This window comes from Mesoplodon bidens (genome assembly GCF_964165515.1).
Source record: "Mesoplodon bidens genome assembly, contig: HAP1_SCAFFOLD_665, whole genome shotgun sequence".
NCBI lineage: Eukaryota > Metazoa > Chordata > Mammalia > Artiodactyla > Ziphiidae > Mesoplodon > Mesoplodon bidens.
Window position 1 is genome coordinate 38,793 of NW_027672069.1, and position 25,024 is coordinate 63,816.

The 25,024-nt window shown below is 41.6% G+C and overlaps 1 protein-coding gene and 1 pseudogene across 2 annotated transcripts; one reads left to right on the forward strand and one right to left on the reverse strand.

Annotated features, from left to right (window-relative positions):
* Positions 1-7,769: 7,769 nt before the first annotated feature.
* On the reverse strand, positions 7,770-10,423 carry LOC308610619 (homeobox protein prophet of Pit-1-like; the record flags this gene model as incomplete). The annotated part of the gene is made up of 3 exons (XM_081259683.1): positions 10,271-10,423; positions 8,850-9,082; positions 7,770-8,108 (listed from the first exon to the last, which is right to left on the reverse strand). The coding sequence occupies exons 1-3, from the start codon at positions 10,377-10,379 to the stop codon at positions 7,770-7,772; spliced, it is 681 nt and encodes a 226-aa protein (XP_081115809.1). The 5' UTR covers positions 10,380-10,423.
* Positions 10,424-23,084: 12,661 nt separating this feature from the next.
* On the forward strand, positions 23,085-24,345 carry LOC308610621 (olfactory receptor 1f45-like; annotated as a pseudogene). The gene has a single exon. The product of its transcript is annotated as an olfactory receptor 1f45-like (transcript).
* The last annotated feature ends 679 nt before the right edge of the window (positions 24,346-25,024 follow it).

Genomic DNA, 25,024 nt, shown 5'->3' on the forward strand with positions numbered 1-25,024 from the left:
CACTGAATTCCTGTGGGGAGGAGGAATTGCTGAAGTAGCTTTTTTGTTTTCTTTTGGTTTGGTTTGGTTAAAGAGGTAAGGAGTGTTTAACAAGGGAGGGATATATATAGATCACATTAGCTACTTTCTCTTTTCCTGATTGGGCCAAGGTTGTGTCGCATCCCTCACAGACACCCCTGGACAAGCCCAGAGACATTCTCTACTGCCATTCCCCCTCTGCCACAGGACCTCCTTCGCACTCAGACCTCTTGCTTCCAATGTGGACCTGGGAGGGCAGAAAACGGTGTCTGGTCACCCTGCATGGCCTCCAAGGAAGAAGCAGCCAGGGAGCCTCCTTGAATTGAAGGCTTTGCAAAGGCGGGACTTCTGAGCACGCCCAGAGCCCTACCCTGGGCCTGGGAGAAGGCTCTGCTGCCAGGAGTGTTCTCTGGCCCGTGCACTGCTGGAGACACCTAGCTTACCCAGGAAGATGTCAGGAAGCGCACCACAATTAGATCTTCAGAGTCCACTGCAGGAGATCAGTAAACAAACTAAATACCTCTCCTGGGTGGCCAGCATATACTCAGGGATTCTGTGTCCAGAGTGGCTAGGTTTCAAGGCCAAGGGCTTCTGTGTGTGCCTGTCCTGAGCAGCGGCTGCCATGACCCTCACATTCCTCCCTTTCTCCACAACCCTCTGTTCTCCACACAGAGGGGACAACGTCTGTAAGTGAGCTCAGAGAGGAGCTCAGCAGAGCGAGGCCAAGTCCTCTGAAGTGGGGTGTTTGGGATCTCCTTTCAGACACTTCATTTCTTCCTCTGTCAGAGGCTGGGTTCACATGTCCTCTCCTATCTTGGTATGTCTCAATGTCTGACAGGAATTTCTTGGATTTGAGATGAATCTCCAGGGTATGACTCCCACTTGGCAATAGGAAGGTACCCAATAAATGTTTGCTTGGAATTCTATAAGGATATTAGAATTCTAGCTTTGATAACTGAGAAGTCTCACAAAAAAGGTGGAAATGTTTATAACAGCAAAGGGGGAGGTGGTGTTGGAAGTCTTGAGGACTAAGCAGTTTGCCCTACTACACTGCTGCTAGGGCAGGTAGCTTGGTCAGGAGTCAATTCTATCCTCTGGAGATGGGCAAGAGGACCTGACTTCTTTGACCGTGGGGTTCATGTCCCTGTGATGGCAGAGTTTATATGATGGACAGGAAGCTGTCTCTACCCATGCTCCCCCTCACCTCCCTCACCTGACCAGGCTTAGGCTCCGAGCCTGAGTTTCTGAGGTGCCCATGGCTTCCTTACCCTGAGTGCATACGAGGCCATCTCACTCTAGAAAATGCCAGAATTTCCCAGAGGTATTCTAGCTGCTAGTTGAGATACCCTATACCAGCTCCTCAGCTTCTATTTGTTGGTTCAGAGATGCCAGGGCTCAGATGGACCCAGAAGTCCAGCAAACAAATTGATAAGGGAATATTTTGAGCACCCTGAATTCCAAAGTCCTAGGCCATGTGGCTTCCTAGGCCTATCCAGACACTGCAGCCCCCAAAGACCCACACCCACATGCTAACACAGACACATACACACACACACCTTCAATGAGTCACCCTGTGGGCCTGACGCCTACCTTATTCCATCTTGGGCTTCTTAGCTGGGTGTTAAGAGAGCTGTAAGGGACCCCCTAGGCTTTCAGATGCCTAGTATTGAGGGAGTTGAATCTGAGGAGCATGTCGTAAGGAGTGGAGGAAGGACCACCTGGAGCAAGAACCTGGAACTCTGAAGCTATTTGACCAAATTCAAAAGAGACTGAGTCTCCGAGCTGCTTTTGTTACTGGGACTTTGGGTTCATCTTTTGTTTCTAGCAAGAAAAAGAGTGAGTATTTTAATTCCAGGAGAATTTGGAAAAACCTGGAAAAGAGCAGGAGGATTGATTTGGAGGAACCCCTGCAGGGGAAAAACCACCCAATACAGTCTTAGAGCCTGACACTGGGTCCTCTACACTGGACCCAGCAGGTTGAAGTCCCTCTCTTGTCCTCATCCAGCCGCTCCTTTCTCCACCATGTGAGAAGTTTTCAAGGTCCAGGTTGCTTGCCACCTGGAGCTCCAGCTCCTTCCCCTGCTTAGGTCTAGTACCTAGGTCCCCTGTACCACAATTCCCTGACGTAATGGCACTTATCTCTCTTGCTGGGTGTGCATCACATTCCCAGGATTCATCCTCCGAAAGACAGCTGAGTCAAAGAGGGAATCAATGAGCCGAAGGGGGCGCTGTTTGCGCAGGTGGACGGTTCAGACAGCGCCTGAAGAGGTCTCTGGTATAGGAGGGAGCAGATGCCATTCAGGCAATCGGCCGGGGTCTTCAGGTGTTCTCCTGCCACTCTCGGGAGCCAGGAGCCTGTGGTCTGGATGCGTGGAGAGGAACTCTTCTCAAGACCCTTACGGCCACGAGCTCAGAACCTAGAGAACAGGTCCTGCGACTATGAAGGGACCAGGTGTCGTTTGCATTGGGCAGACAGCCCGAGGGCTGGAGAGGAGCCAGACCCCGGGACCAAGAAGTTTCTGAAGCACTTAGAAACACGTTGCTCGAGCTCCCAGGAAGTTGAGGCTGGTAGAGCTAGAAGGGGCCCAGGCCTCGCGTCCCAGGTGTCTGGGAGGGGGTTTCTCACAGGGGCTGTATGTTTTAACTCCTCCACTTTCTTAGGCCTGTTTGTTTTCATTGCGTTGAGCATGCCCCGCCCGTTCCCAGCCCAGACCAGTAGGGTCTCTGGGACCTCACCTCTCAGCCTTCTAGGAGTGCCCGGAAACTCCATGGTTCAGCCCCACGGTCTTCAGTAGCTTGCAGGAGCACCCTAATTGTTTCCAAAGTCGCTTGGAGCAGTGCACCCCGCTATGCCACCCCAGAGCTCCTGCTCTTACGCCCTGCACACCCATTTCGGACTCCAAGTCATTTTGCTTTCTGAACTCGGATTTGGATCCTGCTGAGAATGGATCTTTCTGAAAAACCAGGGATTTAGATTTCCCAACGCAAAAAGAATTTGTGACTTCTTTACCCTCACGTGGCTGCATTTCCTCTTTGGTTGGCGGGGGTGAGTGAAGGGATGTCGCTGCTTCAAAGGCAGTTCTTTTTCTTTTTAAACACCAATTGGGGCAAAGATTCCAAACTTCTGCCAGTTTGAACTGTAAGGGTATCTCTAATCCCGAGAAGGAAGGACAGGGGAACACAAAGAATCGAGGTACGCCTTTCCCTGCCTCTTGGGCTTTCTAAGACCCGCAGGGACACTGAGATGCCTCGCAAACCTCACCGGCCTCAGCCCCTCAGTTCAGTCCCTGGCACTATAGGCACCAGGATGCGTGCAGGCTGACAGCAAGAGGGGGCCAGTAGTGCGGAAACACCCTCTGCCTTCCTTCCTTCGCTTGCACCCCTTCCTCCCCCACAGTGGGTCCGCGGGCCAGGTAGCGGGACAGGAGGCCGAGATGGGCTAGGAAGGCTGGAGTGAAGGGCACAGAGAACTTGACCTCGTATGTACCAGCTCACCAGCAGGTGTGATGAGGCTGAGGGGGACACCGGGTGTGTGCCGCTGCCTGCGGGATCCTAAAAAGCTAGTGGGAGAACCAACCCTCGAATAGAGAACCAAGAATAGATTTTTAAACCTCACACGAATTTAATTTATGATATATGATAAACGTAGCAATTTGATTCAATGAATAAGGTAGTTTAATGAATAGCACTGGTATATTTTACTTTTGATCTAGAAGAGACTCAGTCCCTTGATTCTCAGCATATACAAAAGTAGGTTCTGTATTTATTTTAGATTTTTTAAAAATCAAATCTTTAAAGAAATATTAGGGGGAAGTATTTTCTAGGCTTAAAGAAAAAACTTTTTAACTAAACAGGACATTTTCCTAAGCTACCCTTTTTGGTAAACTAATCAGGCTGTATCTCTTACAATTTTAAATGTACATAACACTTAACACAGCAGTCCAACCTTGGGACATCTAACCTACAGAAGTAAAAAGCACCTGGACCAGAGGAAACTGTACGGGGAAAATGTGATTCAATGGAAAGCCATGCATTGTTTAGGGCCCACCATTCCAGTTTATTTGACTTTGATTCTTTCTGCCCTCTGAGGCTTTCTTGGCCTTTGAGCTAATTTATAACTCTGTAAATTGTAGATAACAGAAGGCAATGCAAAAAAATTCTTGTCTATAGATACGTAAATAAATCCCATCCCCTGAAGGGTCAATTGAAATCCCTCCTCAACTAGGAAAGAAGGCAATTTTGGCTCCATTTACACATTCATTTCACTATTCCTCATCTATAAATACGCTTGGTCTTTGTCCTTTGAACTGGCTTTGACATCTTTATCGTTGCCTTATGAGGTAAATGACTTAAATAAAATTTACATATCTATGAGAGTCATGGATTTACCTTTTTTGAGAATTATCCTTTAATGAAACAACTACAGTGGCATTTGTGGTGGTAAAACAAAACAAAATATCAATCTAATTGTGAATCTCGAATGATAGGAGAATGGTTAAAGGGCACATAAAATTGCCACTTAATGGAATGAAAACAATAAAAATCTATGTGATCGAGTTGAAGGATGTTTTTATATCTATATCCACTTACAGTAGGATCTCATTTTTATTTTTAAAAAGGAAAAAATATTAGTGTATGTGTTACTGAGTCCAAGCTAACTCTGCTTGCCACATAACAGACAAATAAATCAGGAGATGAGGTGTTGAGGCAAGGAATGGCAACTTTATTTGGAAAGCAGGCAGATGAGAAGTTGGCAGACTAATATCGTAGAGTAACATCTTATCAGGGTCTGGATGCTAGCTTTTTTTTTATAGAACAGAGAAAGGGAGGAGGTGAGGAAGTAAAGTAAAAGGCCATAAGTCTTGCAAAATATCTCCTGGTTTTTGGCCAGCCTCAGGGAGGGGCTGTGTTAATTTCTTCTCTTCTGCAGCCATTCACAGTTGGGCAGGGTCAGGGTGTTTCCTTGTGAGCTGAACAAAGGCACTTTAGTTTAATATTCCGGCAGAGGGTCAGGGTTCCCCGAGGGAGGCCATTATGTATGCCTATAGCTATAGACATCAGCCTTTTAGTGATTATAGTAATAAAAATTAATGGAGAGCAAAGGTTAAAGTAAAAGAAACAGATCCAACGTGGAGTCAGATTTTGTTCTTCCCTGTTACATGTGTATGTCTATATATTTTTCTATGAGCACAATAAGTTGTGGAAAGATACACACTACTAATGTTGTTTATCTCACGTTGAGGTGAATTTGCTTAACATGGGGTTTTGTGATTAATCCAGGTTAATATGTATAAATATATATTCATGTATAATATATATTCATCTATATAATATATATGTCTTATATGTATATAAATCTTTTGGGTTGACTGTTACAAAGACCCTATATAACTTCTGTAATTTATAAAACACTTATTAAGATTTGTTTTATAAAAAAATACCCAGAAGTTTCCTGAGGGACATAAGAGAAATCTGGAAAAAATAACAAGACACACCTTGTATTTGGATAAGAAAATTTAACATTTTAAAGATCCTTACATTTTTGGTAATTAAGACACTATGGTACTGATATCAGAATAAAGAAGCTAACTGGTGGGAAAGAATTAAGATTCTACAACTGTCCCATATGAGATCTTAGTGTGTGGAAAAATGTTTTTAGAAATCAAAGTTAGACTGTTAAATAAATTATATTGGAAAAACCAGCTAGCTGATTGAGGGGAAATTGGATGACCATTCTACCGCACAACCTAAAATAAATTTAAAATGATTCAAGGCATAGTATTTTGTTCCAAATAATGAGGAAAACATGGTGAAGCAGTAAAATTAAGGGGAGATTTCTCACTTGGGGTTCCTCAAGCACTAATAAGAGATGACTAGATCAATTCACAAATAACTCAGAAAAGCAATGCAGAGGAGAAAAAAATGTAAATTGTCAATAAACATGAAACTATTTTTAACATTCACTAGCAATAGATTAAATGAAAACTGAAAAAATAACCAACTAGGAGACATGACTCTCCGTCAAAAAATTGTCCAAAATGATCAATGTCGATAAGGATGTGCTGAAACTGACACTGACATCTTGGGAGGTATGCACACCAGTTTTATCTTTCAGGAAGGCAGTCTGGCACAAGGGGATAATTACATGGAAATGGAATTGTGCATCACAGAGGTTTCAATTCCAGACTTTTAAAATATAATACATACAAAAAACTGCAAATAAAATCCCCAGAGGCTTGTTTCCTCAGAATTCTTCTATGTATGTGCCCATAAGTGAGGTAGACCTACTTATAAATAAGTAAATTATGAGTAAAATAAGTACATTATAAGCAATATGGTATATAAATGGCAAACCAACTAGGCCACAGCATGTTTCTGTTAGGAGAGCTCAGACTAAGGCACTTCACAGCAGAGTCTTTTCTGGGAATGACCTCTTATGAACCTCAAGACTCACGGTTTGCTCTTGGAAAAGTTTGCCCTTAATCAAATTGTTTCTTCTCTCTCACAAACTGAAACTGAGCCCCTCTAAAATTGAGTTCCCTTTGTGAGTTTCTGATTAATCTCTCTACTCAAAACTTTATTCCCTTGTTTGCCTCTTCTGACCTCAATCCTGTGCTAACTGAACACTAATCAAACAGAATCAGATGACTAAAATTGCTATTGTCTATAACATCATTAATGTACTAAAATTGCTGTTGTAGATATCATCATTAACACACAAAATCAGGTTGTTTCTCCAGAGCAGGATGAGCTCACAGATCCCCCAGGTGGCTAGAGAATTGTAAACTGGAAACATCCTGACTTCCACAACTATGATTAAGAGATGTCACAAGATGATGGTTAATCCCAACTTCTTTTTTCTTCTTTAAAAACACTCCCAACTCAAAGGCCAAGTTGGAGCAGATCTGAGGCTTGTCTCCCACTCCCTTGCTTGGCACCCTGCAATAAACCCTTACTTTATTGCAAACATCAGCTGTCAGAGTCTGGCTTTCGGTGCTGTAGTCACAGGAGCTCTTGCTCAATAACAAAGCCACATGCAGGTGACTTAAAAGTTATGTTGAAGGTAACGCTGAAGACTGTTACAGGCTTAGCAAATCAGGTATTACTTATTTATTGTTTATAAAACACTGGAGAGCTAATATTTGATGATCAGCTTTACAAAGCCTTTTGGAAGTGGGAAAGACTGGAGCTAAGGGAACCAAGGAGGAGGATTAATTAGAAAACGTGGAGCCAGAAAAAAAGTGTCTGCTGGAACAGAAAGGACAGGAATAAATTCAAGAGCTATTTCCAGGATAGAATGAATAAAACTTAATGATGGATTCGGATGGTGGTGATGGGGAAGGTATGTATAGGTAGACATTAAATCAAAAGCCTTATTGAAATCAGCTAGAAACAATGGGGATGAAGGTCCTCAACTGTGATCTCAATGAGTGAAGTCCCAAAAGTTCTATCCCCTTCAACCATTTCCAGCCACCAGCAGCAACCACTGCTTCCCTCAATGTCACTTTTCCACCAGTCACCTCCACTGGGGCTTTTTACCTATATCTTCCAGTAGTTTCACCTCCTTAAATTCACTCAATTAATCAGCTCAGTGAGCCTTCATCATGATCTCCCATTTTAACATTCCCAGTCTCTGAGCTGTCATTCACCATATTTCTACTTCGCCCTTAGAAGGAAAGGAAACCACCTAGTTTTCTGTGTTTTGTGAGGGTCACAGGCTGGGAAATTACCTTATCAGTACTTGTTTAAATTTAGTTCCAGGACTTTGGTGGCTCAAGGATGAGGGGAAGCATGGATGGGGGTGGAGGGAAGGGCAGATGACCAGCAGGGGTTGGGTGCAGGGTGGGGTACCAGTCTTCAGATTGGTGGGGTCGAGCAAAGGAACCACCAGTGGAAGGCTGTGAGGGAAGGGCATGGTTGTAGGGGTGATGGAAGCAGGTCATTGGGGGAGGTGGTGTTGGGTAGGAGTAGGGGCAAGCAGGGCGCTCAGGCAAGAAACCGGAGAAGGTGGCAGGAGACAGATGGGCCAGTGGCTGGAGCAGTGACCGCTCTTGCTTCTTCTGCTTAGCTCTGCGGTTCTGGAACCAGACCTGAGGAGGAGGGAGAATAGCCACATTAGAGCCCCTCTCTCAAATAGGTGGCATTGTCATATGCATCTACTGACTGGTACAGAGCATAAGACTCCCCCACATCCCCAGAGGAAGTAAAGCTCTTGCAGAAGGCATAGCTGAACCAGGACTAGTGACAAAGCAAGACCCACACCATTCCCCCAATCCATATCTAAATTTGCCCTGCTACAACTTTGGGTGAGTAAGAAATGTCAACTTGTAAAAAGAAAGAGATAAACATGACACAGTGGCATTTCACCTCCACAGAGAATGGGAAATTTCCTCTAGGGTTATTAGAGACTAAGACTATGGATGAGTTTAATTGTTACAGACCAGGTTAGATTTAGGGTACAGTTTATTCTTAAGATTAAGTAACTCTATGGTTAGAATTGAGCAAGCATCAGGTTGAGTTTCAAGACCATGGTTAGGGACAAGGTTACATCCGTGTGTGAATAGTTAGGATTGAATTTCTTTTGGAGTTCACATCACTGTTAAGGTTGGAGTTTGACATTGAAATTCAAGTTAGATTAGGTTAGCCCCAAGGTTAAACTCCAGTGAAATTCCTGACGTAGATGAGGTTATGCTGACTGTTGGGTAAGACTCTGTTCTGGTGAACATTTGGGTTAGGGTTATAGTGCCCTGAGAATTTATGCCCCAGTAGTTCCCAATCACCGAATCTGCATTTCTTCAGGGGATGGTGGGCGGAGGATCCTGGGCCATCACCTGGATTCTGGCCTCGCTGAGACCTGTGTCCTGGGCCAGGCCTTCTCGGGCCCAAATGTCAGGGTAGCAGTTCCTCCAAAAAGCTGACTCCAGCTGTTCCAAGTGCGCTGGACTGAAGGTGGTGCATTGGCGGCGCCAGGAGTGTGGGCGACCCCTCTCTTCTCCTTGTGAGCAAAGACTTGGTCTCCCCACTCGTACACCAGAGAGGTTCCTGCAGGGCTGAGTGCTCATGTCTGAGAAGGAGGGTGGAGGAGAATTTGTTGCCGCATGGATCCACCCATCCATCCCAGACCACATATGCTGGAACCCCCAGATTCTACTAGGACCCAGTGTACTGCTCATATACTCTGCCCTGACCAGAAATTCTTCAGCTTTCAGAATTAGCTGAATCCAGCTCAGCCTTGGCCCTGCTTCACTTCTGATTCCCTTAACCCATGCTGCCCCCTCCACATGAAGTCTGCCCCTCAGTCTCACTTGTCCTAGGCACTCACGCTCCCTCTGCCTCACTTCTGCACCTTGTGCCCACTCCCCATTACACTCCCCCAGATTCATCCCCATGTAAGGCATGCCCCTCCATAGCCTTTCATCTCTCTCAGCACACATACCACCTTCCTGGGTCTCACCCTGTGGATCTCCTATTCGCTCTGACAACCTAACAAACTGCCCAGGTCTCTGTCTAAGACCCCTATGACTTGCTCCCTGCTCTCATGGTTCACATGCAACTTAAACCTTTATATTGTTCCCATTGTCCTATTCCCTCCACCTGGGAAGATGAAACATTCCTCACTCTTCTGCTCAGACACACCCTCCTCACACATACATTTCATCTTCTCCCCTATCCCAGTCCTGGCCTGGCCACCAGGCTGCAGGAACCTGAGCTCATGGGAAAGGCCTGCCTCTTCTCCCTACAGACTCACTAAGCCCCCACACTAATTAGTCTGAGAGCCAGCTGGGGAATAGAGAACAGGAGCAAAAGGAAACACCTGGGAGGCACACACTGAGAAAAGATATCTGGATTGAGGATCCCAACCCCATGGGGACCCAGGTGGTAGTCCCTACCCCGTGCTCACTGTCCACCTTAGCCCCCTGCTCTCCTCAGATCCAAAGCCCTGGCCCCTCCAACTCTCTTCCTTGGAGAAAGCAGTGCAGTGAGCAAACTCTGAGGTCAGGAGTGAGGAGACAGCTTTTAGCTCAGCCTCTGCCGCCTCCTCATCCGTCACGGTCTCAGTGTGCCACTCTGTAAAGCAAAGGAGTTGTATCAGCCCATGTGTATTAAGATTCCCTTGTTTTTAACATTCTAGGATTCTGGTTTTTTATTTCTCCTCTTCACTTTCCTCGTGATGAACCATCGCCCCATGGAGCCTGGGCATGGAGCATGCACACCTGCTGTCTCCTCAGGACCACCCCAGAGATTCACTCACCCACCGTGGAGGTCAAAGTCCCAGCGGCTGCAAAGCCCTCGGGCCAGAGACTGCTGCAAACTCGCCCCTTCTTTTGTTTACCCTGCTCACTCTTCCCTTCTGCATCCATGGCTCACAACAAAGACCAAAGACAGCTCAGTCTCATGTCCCTGATTCTGGATCAGTCTTTCTCTGTTTCTGTTCCCCTCTATGCCTTGTATTTCACTGCTTTCCCCCTGTTTATACCTCTCTCTGAATCTCTCTCCCTGTGTAGATATAGATAGATAGACCATTTTCTCTCTCTCCTTTTTTCTAACTTTTATTTCAATTTCTAATTCCCCATTCCTTTGCTTGAGTATCATCTCATTCTGCCTTGCCCTCACCCTGTTTCTCTTTTATAGTCTGCACTTTTCTCCGCCTGCACCTTCTCTCTCTGGGATGCCGTTCTCTCCTTTTGCTCTCAGATGCCTACTTTCCCAGCTTGCAATCCCACACTAACTCTTTCTCCCTGAGCCTTGGAGGAGTGACCTGTTCCTCACCCCTGTGAGCCCATCCAATCATTGCCTGGTCGCCAGAGCCCCCATCATCAGGGGAGGATCACAAGCCAGATGAGGGAAGGTGCTCTGTTGGAGAGTCTAGGGACTGGGGCCAAGAGCTCATACTCCGGGAGGACCAAATTCTTTTGTCCTGTTAAATCCCCTCCTGGGAGCAGGCAGGGGAAGGAAGAGAAAATGCATTCCTCCTGAGACTCCTCCTCAGAACCTCATCATGAGGGGAGAGGGAGAGGGAGAGTTTGTGCAAATGGAGATGAGGAGTAGGGCCTGCCTTGTGTCTCAGTATGTGGGTGATTCCCACAGACTTCTTTCCATGAAACTAAAAAACTAAAAACACAAGTACATTCTGGCCCCTCCTAAATATCCTGATTCTCAGAATACACTGGACACCCCGTCAGGACAACCTGAACCATAGGCTGAGTCTCCAGGACACCATACTTCTCAAGTACTTTCTGTTTTCTTCCCCCAAATGTCACCTCCTCATTCACTCAGAACCCCCCAGGACTCCCTGACCCTCCAAGGTCATCCAGACCATCAGAGAACACTTACCCTCAAGAGCATCTGTATTCCAGGTGCATCCTTATCTCCCTGGACCTCAGGTCTCTGCAGAAGACTGAGATTCCCATGACATCCCGACATTCTGATTCTTCAAGGAAACCCTGACATACCCAGCATTGCTGAGCAGTCAGGACACCCTGACACACGCAGTACTCTGCTTCTTGAGATTACATAGATCTAGGAACTACATTCTGACATCCGTAGGACATCCTGAACCTTTAAAGACAACCCAATATCCTAGGACTCTAGGGTTCTCTAGGACGCACTGAAACCTAGAGTATTCAACCTCAACTAGGAGATTATCCCTGTCCCCCGCCATGAAGTTCTGAAATGTCAGAATAGACTGAATCAATGAGGGCACCCTAATCCCCTTGGAACACACTGTACTCATAGGACTGTCTGATCCCCTATGTTATGCTAATCCTTCACACACATTCTTTAAAAGAACAACTCAAGACAGAAAAACATAGTAATCGTCCAGGATCCTGAGGCTTACAATATGATCCATGGATCAGAAGTATAAGCAGCACATGAGAGCTTGTTAGAAATGTAAGATTTGAGGCCTCACTTCAGTCCTACTGAATCAGAATTTTCACTGTAACAAGATCCCCAAGAGAACTGACTGTACACTTGTCTTCATCAGCTCTGGCTGCCATAATAAAATGCCAAAGGCAAGGTGGCTAAAACAACAGGTATTCATTTCTCACAGTTCTGGAGGCTGAGAAGTCCATGATTAACGTGCCAGCTGATTCAGTTCCTAAGAGACTTTTCCTGGGTTACAGACAGCCACCTTCTGTGTCTTCACAAGACAGAAAGAGAACTCAGTCCTGGTCTCTTTTCTCTTCTTATAAAGACACTACTCTAATCTTGTGGCCTCAACCTCACGATCTCACTTAACCCTAATCACCTCCCAAAGGCCCCACCTCCAAATATCATTGCATCACATTGGGGTTAGGACTCAACATATGAAGTGGTGAGGAGACACAAACATTCAGGTCATAACAACATAAAAGTCGAGAAACACTGATCCAAGATGCCAACCCCTCTCCCCCTACCCCAGGGTATACTGTGACCTCCTAGAGAAACTCGAGCTGCATGACAGCTCTGCCTCCCAATATTCATGTAGTCAACTTGGATCCACAAGCACACACTGAATTCCAATACTCTTGCTGCCTCAAAATAGCCTAACCCTATAAGGGAACTCTGACCAGCCATCCAAAGCAGCCTGATGATCCCAGGACACTCTGATATTACAAAGAAACTCTGACCTACTACCCTGCTCCCCAAGACATTGAGACACTACAGGTTTGACTTGACATCCCAGGATACCATTATTTCCTAGTAGGCTAGGGAGGAGTATTTTTCCAGGGCATTGTAATTCCCACTCAAACTTGACCTTCAAGGAAGTCTGATACCCAGGGTTCTCTCACACTACCAGAAGCAGGATGGTGTGGTGGGGAAGAATACAGGTTCTGGAGCCAGGCTGCCCTGGGTTCAAATATCAGCTATACCACTTACTAGCTATGTGATCCCAGGCTCATTACTTTGTATCTCTGCACCTCAGCTTTATCATCTAAGGATAATAATACAGTCAATTCTCTTTATATAGGTAGTTTTCTTCCATAAAGTCATGATAAACACTGAATTGGTGAATACTGAACCACTGTTACTAAGGGAAATAGGTTCCTGTGAGCCTCTGCCCACAATATTTTTGGTCAACCAATCAATACATAACATTGTTGTATGTGTGTCTCAGTTTAAATACACCTTACTTAATATATATTGTAAGCTCATTAACATTGAACTCATGGCCAACAGCACTATAACTCATGCCTGAACAAAGATTATTTTCTCTGTTAAACACCTCATGGACCTCCTGCACTTAGGAACACTAGACAACATTGCAGCACTATGCTTGGGGGCCATTTGGAACAGTACTATTACCTTCAAAAGACAAAAATGTATAAAGTGTTGGCTTAGACAAGATAGAAGTTTATTTCTATCACACACAAAATAAGTTCAGAAATAGGTATTCAAAGGCTGGTACAGTGGATCTAAGATGTCATCAGACTCCCAAGCTCAGAAATTTCTACCCCATTATCTTAGTGTAAGTTTTCCATCCTCATCTTATGGTCCAGGGTGGCAGCTGGAGGTACTGTCATCATTTCCACACCACAGGCCAGAGAAAGAAGGAAAAGTAGAAGAACGAGCATCCATGTGCCACGATGGTGGTGCACCCCAAACTCTATGGGACAGAAATTCCTGCACTCAGGACCCTTCCTGACCTTGGCCTGTCCCTATGTTCCTCTTCCTCTGGCTGGTCATTTGTGTCATTTATAGTATCCTTTAAAATGAACCAATAATAGTAAATAAACTGTTTCCTTGAGTTCTGTGAGACATTATAGCAAATTATCCAATTTGAGGATGGGGTCATGGAAACCCCGATGTGTAACCAAGTTTAAGAGAGTATGAGTAACCTGGGGGCCCAGTACTTCTGATTGGCATCTGAATGGGGGTATCTTTGTGGGACTGAGCCCTTAAGCTCTGGAGTCTGTCTTAGGTCAGAATAGTTAGTATCTGAATTAAATTAAATTATAGGGCACCCAATTAGATTGGAAAGGAAAAAGTAAAATTGTCTTTGTATGTGGACACAATAATCTGCCATGCAGAATTTTTGATGGAATTATAAGGAATCTATTATGGCTAATTAGTGAGTTTAGCAAAGTTTCAGGATTCAAAACCAATATAAAAAATAATCATATAACAACAAATAATAAATAATTTGAATTATAAACTTAGTACCATTTACAGTAGCATAAAATATGAAACATTTAGTGTTAAAGTTGTCAAAAATATGAGCAATCTGTACACTGAAAACTAAAAATAATATTCATGAATGGAATAAAAGAAAACCTTTTAAAATGAAGAAATATGCTATGCTTTTGGGTCAGGAGACTAATTATTGTTAATTCTGAAATTGATAACATTTCATGTGGTCTCAAAATTTCATCAGACTTTTTCATAGAAATTGGAAAACTGATTCTAAAATTTATATAACAATGCAAAAAACCTAGCATTGCCAAAACAGCTTTGAAAAAGATCTAAGTTGGAAGACTTACACTGTCCAAATTCAAGAATTATTATATAAAGATTGTACTCAAGACAAATGATTCTTGGCCATCAGTCTTGGCCATGAGTCCTGCCATCAGTATAGACAAATATATGAATGAAAAGGAAAGAATTCAGAAATAAACCCAAATAAAAAGGCAATTTAGCAGAGAACGTCTAGCTTTTTTAAACAAGTGGTGCTGGACCAGTTGGCTATCTAAATCATATGGGGTGAGGGGGGATGGAACTTGGATCCATACCTCATACCATAATTTAAAATTAACCCAAAATGGACCACAGATCTGAATGTAAATTCTAAAATTATAAAACTTCCAAAACATGTAAAAAATCTTTGGAGGGCTTCCCTGGTAGTGCACTCATTGAGAGTCCACCTGCCAATGCAGGGGACAAAGGTTCATGCCCCGGGCTGGGAAGATCCCACATGCTGCGGAGTGGCTGGGCCCGTGAGCCATGGCCACTGAGCCTGCATGTCTGGAGCCTGTGCTCCACAATGGGAGAAACCACAGCATTGAGAGGCCCACGTACAGCAAAAAAAAAAAAAAAAAAAAAAAAAAAACTTTGGGAATATGGATTACATAAATATGTCTTAGTTATGACACCAAAAGACCATATATAAATGAAGAAACTGGTAAATTTAACATCAAAGTAAGAACTTCTGCTCTTCAAAATACACTGATAAATGAATTAAAAGACAAGTTACATACTGGAAGAAAACATTTGCAAATTATATATGTAATAAGAATATTTATCTGTTAATTCATATATCTGATAAAGGTTAACTATGCCCAATATACAAATTCAAGAATATAAAGACAAACATTGTAATTTTTAAAAATGCAAAAAAAATGAACAGGCAATTCACCAGGAAATATATGCAATACAACAACCTTGGAAAAGAGTTTGGCATTTTCTTAAAAATGTTAATTTCTTAAAATGATCCAGCCTTTCCTCTTCTAGTTAATTAATCCAAGAGAAGAAAAAGCATAGATCCATATCAAGTCTTGTAGTTGAATGTTGCCTGTGACTTTATTTCTGAGACAACACAAGTCTTCATAGATAGTCACCTGTATGAACCGTTGTAGTATAGCCATGAAATGGAATATTACCTGCAATAAAAAGGAATAAACTACAACTACAGCATGGATGAATCTCAAAACAATTATGCTGTTAAAGAAGCCAGACAAAAGTGTACATGTTATAGGATTTCATTTCTGCAAAACCCAAGAACAAGAGTTGGCAAAGCACAGCCTATAAGCAAAATTCAGCCCTCTGCCTTTTTTTTCTTTTTTTAACAAGTTCTTTGGAACATAGCCATCATCATTTTTTTCACATTTTCTATGACTGCTCTCCTTCTACAATGGGAGAGGTGACATTGCAACATCTAGAGTACTCAGTAACTGGCCTTTTACAGTAAAAATTTGCTGACTCTTGCCTTAGTGTACATGTTGAAGTACATAGAAAACACAATGGAATCTATAGAAACATTCTTAGAATTGATAAGCTAATTTCAGAGTACAAGGTGAATACGCAAAATCAACTGTGTGTCTATATGTTAGCAATAAAAGATTAGAATTTAATCCTCCCCAATTTAATCAACAGATTCAATACAACACAATCAAAATCCTAACAGACAATTTTCAAGAAATTGACAAGCTGATTTAAAGGTTTATATTGAAAAGCAAAGGACCTAAAATAGCGGAAAACCTTGAAAATTAAGAACAAGTTCAGGTCACTTATACTATTGATTTCAATATTTAACATAAAGATTCAATAATCATGACAGTGTGAAATGAATGCAACACACAGAAACTCCAGAAATAGAATTGAATTTCAACAAAGGTGCAAGTATAATTCAATATGGAAACAGAAATCTTTTTAGCAGGTGACGTTGGAACAACTGGTTATCAGTATAGATAAAAACTAACTCTAATTTTTACCTCACATCATATTCACTCACAGAAATGAATCATAAAGTTAAATACAAAATTCTATTAAATTACTGGAAGAAAACATGGTACAAAATATTTGTTACACTGACTTAGGCAAAGATTTCATGAATAGGACATAAAAAGCATGACTTTAAGGGGAAAGAGTGATAAGATGAACATTAAAATTATTTTTTTTCTCTTCATAAGGCATAAGAAAATTAAAAGCAAACCACAAACCGGGAGAAAATATTTGCGAAATTTACAATTGAGTCCAGAAAAAAAACCCTCAAAAAATGAGATGAAAAACAGCTCAATAAAAATAGGCAAACAACCCAATAAAAAATGGGAAAATATTTGAACATAACTTCACAAAAGGAGATATATGAATAGGCGATAAGTATAAGATGCTCAACATCACTAGTTATCAGGAAAATGCAAATTAAAACCACAATGAGATATTATTATACATCCAGTAGAATAGTTAATGTTAAAAAGACTGACAAGGGCTTCCATGGTGGCACAGTGGTTGAGACTCCGCCTGCCGATGCAGGGGACGTGGGTTCGTGCCCCGGTCTGGGAAGATCCCACGTGCTGCGTGAGCCATGGCCGCTGAGCCTGTGTGTCTGGAGCCTGTGCTCTGCAACGGGAGAGGCCACAGCAGTGAGAGGCCTGCATACCGAAAAACAAAATGACTGACAATACCCAGTGTTGATAAGGATGTGTAACAATTGGAAGTATCAAATATTGCTGATAGGAATGCAAACTGTCCAGCTAGTTTTTGCAAAAACAGTATTGCAGTATCTTATAAAGTTAAAACATTTACCATAAAACCCAGTAATCACATTCCAAGAAAAATGAAAGCATATGGCCACACACAAACTTCTACAGAAATATACATGGTAGTATTACATGCGCATTGTATACATATATAGTGATATGCATACATATTATACATAATAGTTCTAAACTGGAAACAAACCAATTTCCTCAACTGTTGAATGGTTATAAAAATTGTGGATCTCCTTACTATGGAATACTACACAGGAATGAAAAGGAACACAATGTTAATAAATGCAACAAATTTGTGATACATTGACAAAATGGATTAATCTCAAAAGCATTATGCTAAGTGAAAGAATTCAAACACAAAAGACCACATACTGTATGATTCCATTTATATTAAATTCTAGGAAACACAAAATTGTAGTGAAAGAAAGCAGATCAGTGATTACCTGGTCATGGAAGGGTGCTAACTTCAAAGGGAAACAAGAAAACTTTTTAGGGTGATATAACTGTTGTGTTTCTTGATTGTGGTGGTGGTAACATGACAACATGATTTTAAAATTCATCGAAGTGTAACGTAAATGGGTAATGTTTATTATCTATCAATTATAACTCACCCCCCCAAAATTAATTTCAAAATATGGAAAGAAAAGAGGCATAAAAATTAAACAAATGATGGCCTCCCTGGTGGTGCAGTGGTTGAGAGTCCGCCTGCCAATGCAGGGGATACGGGTTCGTGCCCGGGTCCGGGAGGATCACATATGCCGCGGAGCGGCTGGGCCCGTGAGCCATGGCCGCTGAGCCTGCACGTCCGGAGCCTGTGCTCCACAACGGGAGAGGCCACAACAGTGAGAGGCCCGCATGCCAAAAAAAAAAAATTAAGCAAATGAAAAAAATAGGCAATTATGAACTTCAGGAACATTCAAAATTTGTGCCAGGATAAACAAAAGGATTAGTACACAAACAGTGTATAACAGAGTCAGAAAGTCAATAATAGATATTGACATACCTCCAAATTGTGATGTGCCTATAATAGGAGCATTTGAGGAAGAGGAAAAGGGATGGTGAAGTGGTATTAACTCATCACCTGTCAAAATGGGAAGACAACATATTGTAAGTCAATGATCAAAAATAGCATTATAAACATATTATTTAGAAATATGTAAAAGTATTTATATTGGGAAGTTGGATCATGGAGTGGAAAGACAGGTAGGGAACTACGTTTCTATTTAAAGAATTGTTTAACTTTTAAAGCTATGCTAATATATTTATTTGACTAAAATAATTTTAAAATAAAAATTCTTGATTAAATACTTGATTTATTCAGTTTTTATATTCCTTTATTATTAATAAGAGCATTTAAGGCTATTTTCCCATAGCTTTTTATATTTTTTCTCTAATTTATGAATCATTTGGTTTAAACTTTCTTTTTGATATGGGGATTATGAAGAACACTGTTTTAAATTTTATCAAATGAACATTTCTTTTTACATTTTGATTTGTGGTTTCTAATTTTTGGCTTTGTGGTGAAGGCCATAAGAGAATATATCCTATGAAATCAATGTTTGATTTCATTGATTCAGTTTTCATTTCAAAAACTCTATTATAAAGTTTTTGTTGTAGTCAAGAAAATGGCCAACATTTGTAATTATTCCCTGGTCTTAAAATAGGAATATATATTCTCTATTTTCAAGGTGGAAATATGTGTATTTTATATGTGTATATATATATATATATTTTTTTTTTCTTTTTTTTTTTTTTGCGGTACACTGGCCTCTCACTGCCGTGGCCTCTCCCGTTGCGGAGCACAGGCTCCAGACATGCAGGCTCAGCGGCCATGGCTCACGGGCCCAGCTGCTTCGCGGCATGTGGGATCCTCCCGGACCAGGGCACGAACCCATGTCCCCTGCATTGGCAGGCGGACTCTCAACAACTGCGCCACCAGGGAAGCCCTATATATATATTTTTAACTGATGTATAGTTGATTTACAATGTGATAATTTCTGCTGTACAGCAAAGTGATTCAGTTATATATGCATTTTTTAAATATGCTTTTCCATTATGGTATATCACAGAATATTGAATATATTTCCCTGTGAACAAATCAAATTTCTTTGTTGTTTATACAAAATCTCTGTCATATTTTTTAATTAACTACTTGATCTTTCAAATTCTGGGAATCTTATATTAAAGTCCATCATTAAGACATGAATCAACTTCTTTAAAATTTTTTTTAAACCTTTGCCTAACCTATTCCTATTCTACATTGCTTACATTGCTATTGCAAACAGTTGCTACATTGTTTTGTTTGATTTCATAAGTGTGATTAAGTTTTATGAATTTGTCCTTTGTTATCATAAAATATTCCTCTTTTGTGATTTATGCTTTCAGTTGACTTAATTATTGCTTTATCTGTAATTAATAACACCACCAATGTTCTCTAATTTTTGCACTTGCTTAACACATCTTTGCCAAATTTCATATTTGTGTTCTTTCTTTTTTTAAAATTAGTTTTAAAACTCACCTTGTAACAATTTTGCTATGTATATGCACACAAATAGAAACTTAAATATACACATCCAAGTTCCAATAGCCCACAGATATTATTTAGATGACCACATATATAACCCACACCCATTATTCCCTACCCCCGTCCACAGGCCAGCATTTCTAAGTGGTACGTCTGGTTTCCTATGTCAGGGACACAGCAACTATTACAGAGATTAACTGAGACAGAATTGAGGGTCTGTTCTTAGACCTTACTTTCTTACTATAAATTGACAAACCTTTTATTTGAAAGAAGAAAGAGTGCAGAGTCCTAAAGACTTAAGGATTATACAAAAGGGAGTCAGTGTAGAGCAAAGAATGGAGCTACCATGAATATCTGTGGGCCAAGTTCACTGGCTTCACAATTTTTCTTCAGATCCATTCTGAGCACAGAGCAAGGGACCAAGTATATTTTGTCTGTGACATGGGTGTGAGATGTACTTGAGGCAATGGGAAGCAACAAGTCTGAACACTAAACTGATTTCCTCTCAGGCTGAGATATCTGTGGCCAGAGAGGATAGGAACAAAGAACCCTTAGTATGTGTGCCTTTAATGAGGAGCTGTGGGGAATCCACCTTAGAGGCACCTGTCTGAATCTAAGTGTTCTCCTCCAGGGAGAAAATCTTTCTGACTCCCCCACTAGCTGTGACTTTCTCATGATTCAGGGTCAGGCAAGCAGCCAGTGGAGACAGGGGTCCCATGATAGCCTCTCACAGCAGCAGAGCAGCCAGGTAAGAAAATCTGGCAAAGCAGGTGAGGACACAGTTATCTCCCACAGAGACAGATTCACACGGACAAAAACACATACATTTACATTTGGAGAAACACACACTAAATGCTTCAGCATCTCACCAAGTTCAAACGGGAAACATCACCTGGTTTAACATGTACAAGCCTTTCCTCTTTCAGGATGTACTGCCCATTGCAGAACAGAGCAAGCATGTTTCCAAGGTGGAAATAGAAAATTAAGCAGTGGGAAACGAAAGAGGTAATAACTAAGGGCAGCAGTGCTAAGATCAGTGACGGCCGGCTCTTAGAAATTCTGGCCAAAAGCTCAGAGCCAAGAGCCACCCTCTTTCCTCACAAAGGAGACTCTTCTGTCAGACATTCAAGACCCTCCTATTCTGCCCTTAAGCTCCACCGTTTTATTAGTTGCTTCCTTGTGTACCTTCACTGTGGTCTATGACCACATTAGAGAAGTGTCTCGGAGGGAGGTTGCTTGGATGCCACATGGAACCCCACAGAGGGGGTCAGCTTGAGCTGCGGTCCAAGCACTAAGCATCCTCAGTTTTAAGGTCCAGGAACACAAACACTCAATGCTGCAAAACATGAGATGTCTCAGGGACAGTCACAAACTAAAGAGATTCACAAGGGACTGATGTATGAAACCAGGCCCTCTTACCATATTGACTTGGGGGTGGGGCCAACGTTGCTTGTACTCCTGGTAGGACTATCCCAGCAAACGTTGACAGGAAGTGGCTAACCTTAATGCTGGCAGATCTCTCGACATAGAGTCTGGGTTATTTAGAGCCTCTACACCTGTTTTTGCCTTTGCCAGTTCCCAGACAATAGGAAAAAGCCTACACCATCCTGCTATACTTCTTTCACCTTCTACTACCATTTCCATTATGGGAAATAGCTTACAATTAATACCCTAATATCAACATCTACTCTTTGGAGCACAATGAAAACGTCTGCACAAATATTGTTTTGGTTTTTCCTTGATGCAACCCTTGTACCCCCACTTCTACATTCTACATCCTTTCCCTGAAGTACTTTCTTTCAATAGCTCTGGGTACTGCCAACTTCTGCCTTTCTACCTTTTAATTCTGTGATATAATTTACGAGAAAATGGCTTCAGATCTCAGAATTTTACATTGGTTTTACTAATTTAACTCTCAAAATGCTGGATATTTTATAGTCACCATACTATATACATCCTGCAACCACTCTCCTAAAAGTATTGCCTGTGACACCCTTTATCCCAGTCAGTCAAGACATTTAACCTGTAAATCTCCTCCCCTGAAATGCCATCTCCTCTCCTCTTTACTATTCGAATACTGTGTATTCTTACATATTCAAAATTCTCTATCTGACTCTTTCTGCCTGCATTAATTCCTTAAGGCTGGGATTATCACTTGGATATGCCCCCATAACTTGACTTTCTCTATGAATCTCCTTTTCCTCTTCAAAAATAATACCAAATACCAGTGATCCTGTTTTGGCCAGCACAGGGAGAAAAGTAGTCTCTTCACAGAATGTCGTACATAGCAAAGTCACTAGCACGCTTAGCTCATCCAAGCCAACATTTGTGAGCTACTGCAATGACATTTTGATGCTATCCAGTTACAACGTTGAGGGAAAACTGCCAGGCAGATCCTTCAGTGCCTAGAATTAGTATAATCCTGAGAAAATAAGAGAGATCCAGAATGAATTTGAGTGAGTTGTATAAAGTTATTCGGGTAAAAGAACTTATGACTTTAAACAAATAGCTAGATCTCATTGCTTCATTTTTCCCTTCTGCTTAATGAAGCTTGTTATTTTTTAAATTTACATATTTTAAATCTGTAAGAAATGTATGTAAAGCAGGAAGACACTGCCTGGCACTTGGTTATAGTCTCAGTAAATGGTTGATAATTGAAACTTGGAAGTAAAACTAGGGAGGAATATAAAGAAAAGGGCATTTCAGCTGTTTCAAGACTATAAATGTTATGCTTTCTTTCAATCTAATCTGTCATCACCTAATTTCTCTGAATCCCAGGTTCTTCATCTCTGATTCTTCTTCTCAGGGTCCTCACTTATGAATGATGGATGACAGAAGTTCCTGGTGGCCTAGTGGTTAGGATTCTAGGCTTTTACTGCTGTGGCCCAGGTTCAGTACCTGGTCAGGGAACTGAGATCCCACAAGCCATGTGAGGCGGCCAAAATATATATATATGAATGATATGGATTAAAAGAAATTGTGTATGTGAAAATAACTTGTATATACCAGATATTCATTAACTGTTAGTGAAGTATGAATTAAGCTGCATGAAACCAAAGATAATTAAACACAAATTAAAATTATAGAAATTAACCAGCTATTTATTTCATTAAAACTCACTTCATAGAGTTATCTAATGTGAATTAATTCTCAATGACAAAACAGTATCATAAAAAATTAGCTCAAATGATGACATTATCAATCTCATCTACTTTTATATTTGAAGTGTTATTAATTAAGAAATGCATTTTGGATCTGGTATCATTAAAAACTTGTAATCTCTAAACAATATATGGAGCCTAATTAAATAAATATTTCCTTTTCCTTTTGACCACATCTTCTCCCCTGCAGACATGGGCAGAGACAACCAGACTGGAGTCACAGAATTCATTCTCCTGGGACTCTCTGGGCAGTCAGAGCAGGAGGAGGTTCTCTTTGGGCTGTTCTTGTGGATGTACCTGGTCATCCTCACTGGGAACTTTCTCATTGTCTTGGCTATCAGCTGTGACAGTCATCTCCAAACACCCATGTCCTTATTCTTGGCCAACCTCTCCTGTGTCAACATCTTCTTTTCATCAGTCACAATCCCCAAAAAGCTGGTGAATCACATACTGTGAAGCAAGTCTTTCTCTTACATGGTATGTACGACCCAGATTTACTTCTTCATCATTTTCATCAACAGAGATGGGTTCCTCCACTGTGTGATGGCCTATGATGATTATACTGCCATCTGTTGCCCACTCCACTACACCATGATCATGAGGCCCAAACTCTGTGTCCTTCTGGTGGCTGCATCTTGGCTCAGTACAAATCTGCATGCTCTCCTACAGACTCTTCTCATGGTGCAACTCACATTTTGTTCCAACAATGCTGTGTATAACTTTTTCTGTGACCCTTATCCTATTCTAAAACTCTCTCGTTTGAATACCTTTATCAATGACCTGATGGTATTCACTGTGGGTGAACTGGTATTTATGACACCATTTGCATGTATCATCATTTTATATGATTCCATCTTCTCTAATGTACTGAAGTTGCCATCTGTCCATGGGATAAGGAAAGCCCTGTCCACGTGTGGATCCCACCTCACTGTGGTCTCCCCATTCTATGGGGCAATCCTGGGAGTCTATAAGCACCCTTCATCCTCGTACTCAGTGCAAGATGTGGTGACTATTGTCATCTTCACAGTGGTGACTCCTCTCATCAATCTCTTCATCTACAGCTTGAGAAATCATGACATGAAGGGAGCTTTAAGGAAACTAATTTCATATTCTATAATTTAAAACTTTTAGAACTGAGAGGACTCTTGGATAGCATACATTTTTTCATTTTACAGACCAAGAAACTGAGTCCCTATAGGTGTAAATTTACCCATGACTATTCCTGTAATTAATGATATGTGATCATGGTCATGCTTTTAAATATGAGGCTGATAGGTGCTCATAAGTCATAAAACCATTAGTTATGTATAAAAAGGTGTGATTTTAAAACACTTATTTTACAGACAACAAAAATTCAGGAAAAGACAAGATTGGGTCCAGCAACCCTATGAGACAGTGGCTACTATATGGTCTGAGAATTTCAGAAAACTTTAGAGTTGGCTCTCCTCAGTGTCACCTGTCCTCTATGGCCTCACATTAGGAGATGTTAAATTATCCCCAATTTACTGAGTCACAGAAAAGTTACCTTTTCCAGGGCTGTACAACGAGCAATTATTGGTTACAAATGGTGCTGTTACTTTCAGGGTTTTGGTCATTACTGAATTAGTTAACTTTTCCTCTGTCTTAGGCTCAATTCCTACCTTCTCCTCTCACAGCTCAGAACCTAGCTCTGCACTATTCTTCTTCCCCCACAACCAATCTAACTTTTTGGTGCTTTATTGCCTGGCATGGGTGTCAGGGATGGGTATCAGAGGGTGGCGAGCCTCAGACAGTAGCTAGAATTCCTCATATAAATCTCGGTATCCCTTCAAATTTAGATGGGCTAAGAGAAGCAGAGGTTCCCTTAATGCTAAACTGTACAGAGTTCCTATAACACCTTAGGAACATGAAAACATGAATTAATTACAGGATTTGGATTAGAACCCAGAATTTCTGACTCCAAGTCCAGAGTTTGTTCCAATCCATGGGGATAGTTTCCAGGAGTCCTTGCCTCTTTTCCTACTCTACACGTGAGGGTTCCCACCTCGTCTTCCCTGGTGTCCAGGGAGCACTCACCTAAATCTCCAGTGGTCATTCTTCAGAAGCCTTCAATTCCTCATTGGACTTCTCTCCTTTCTCAATCTTCTCTACTC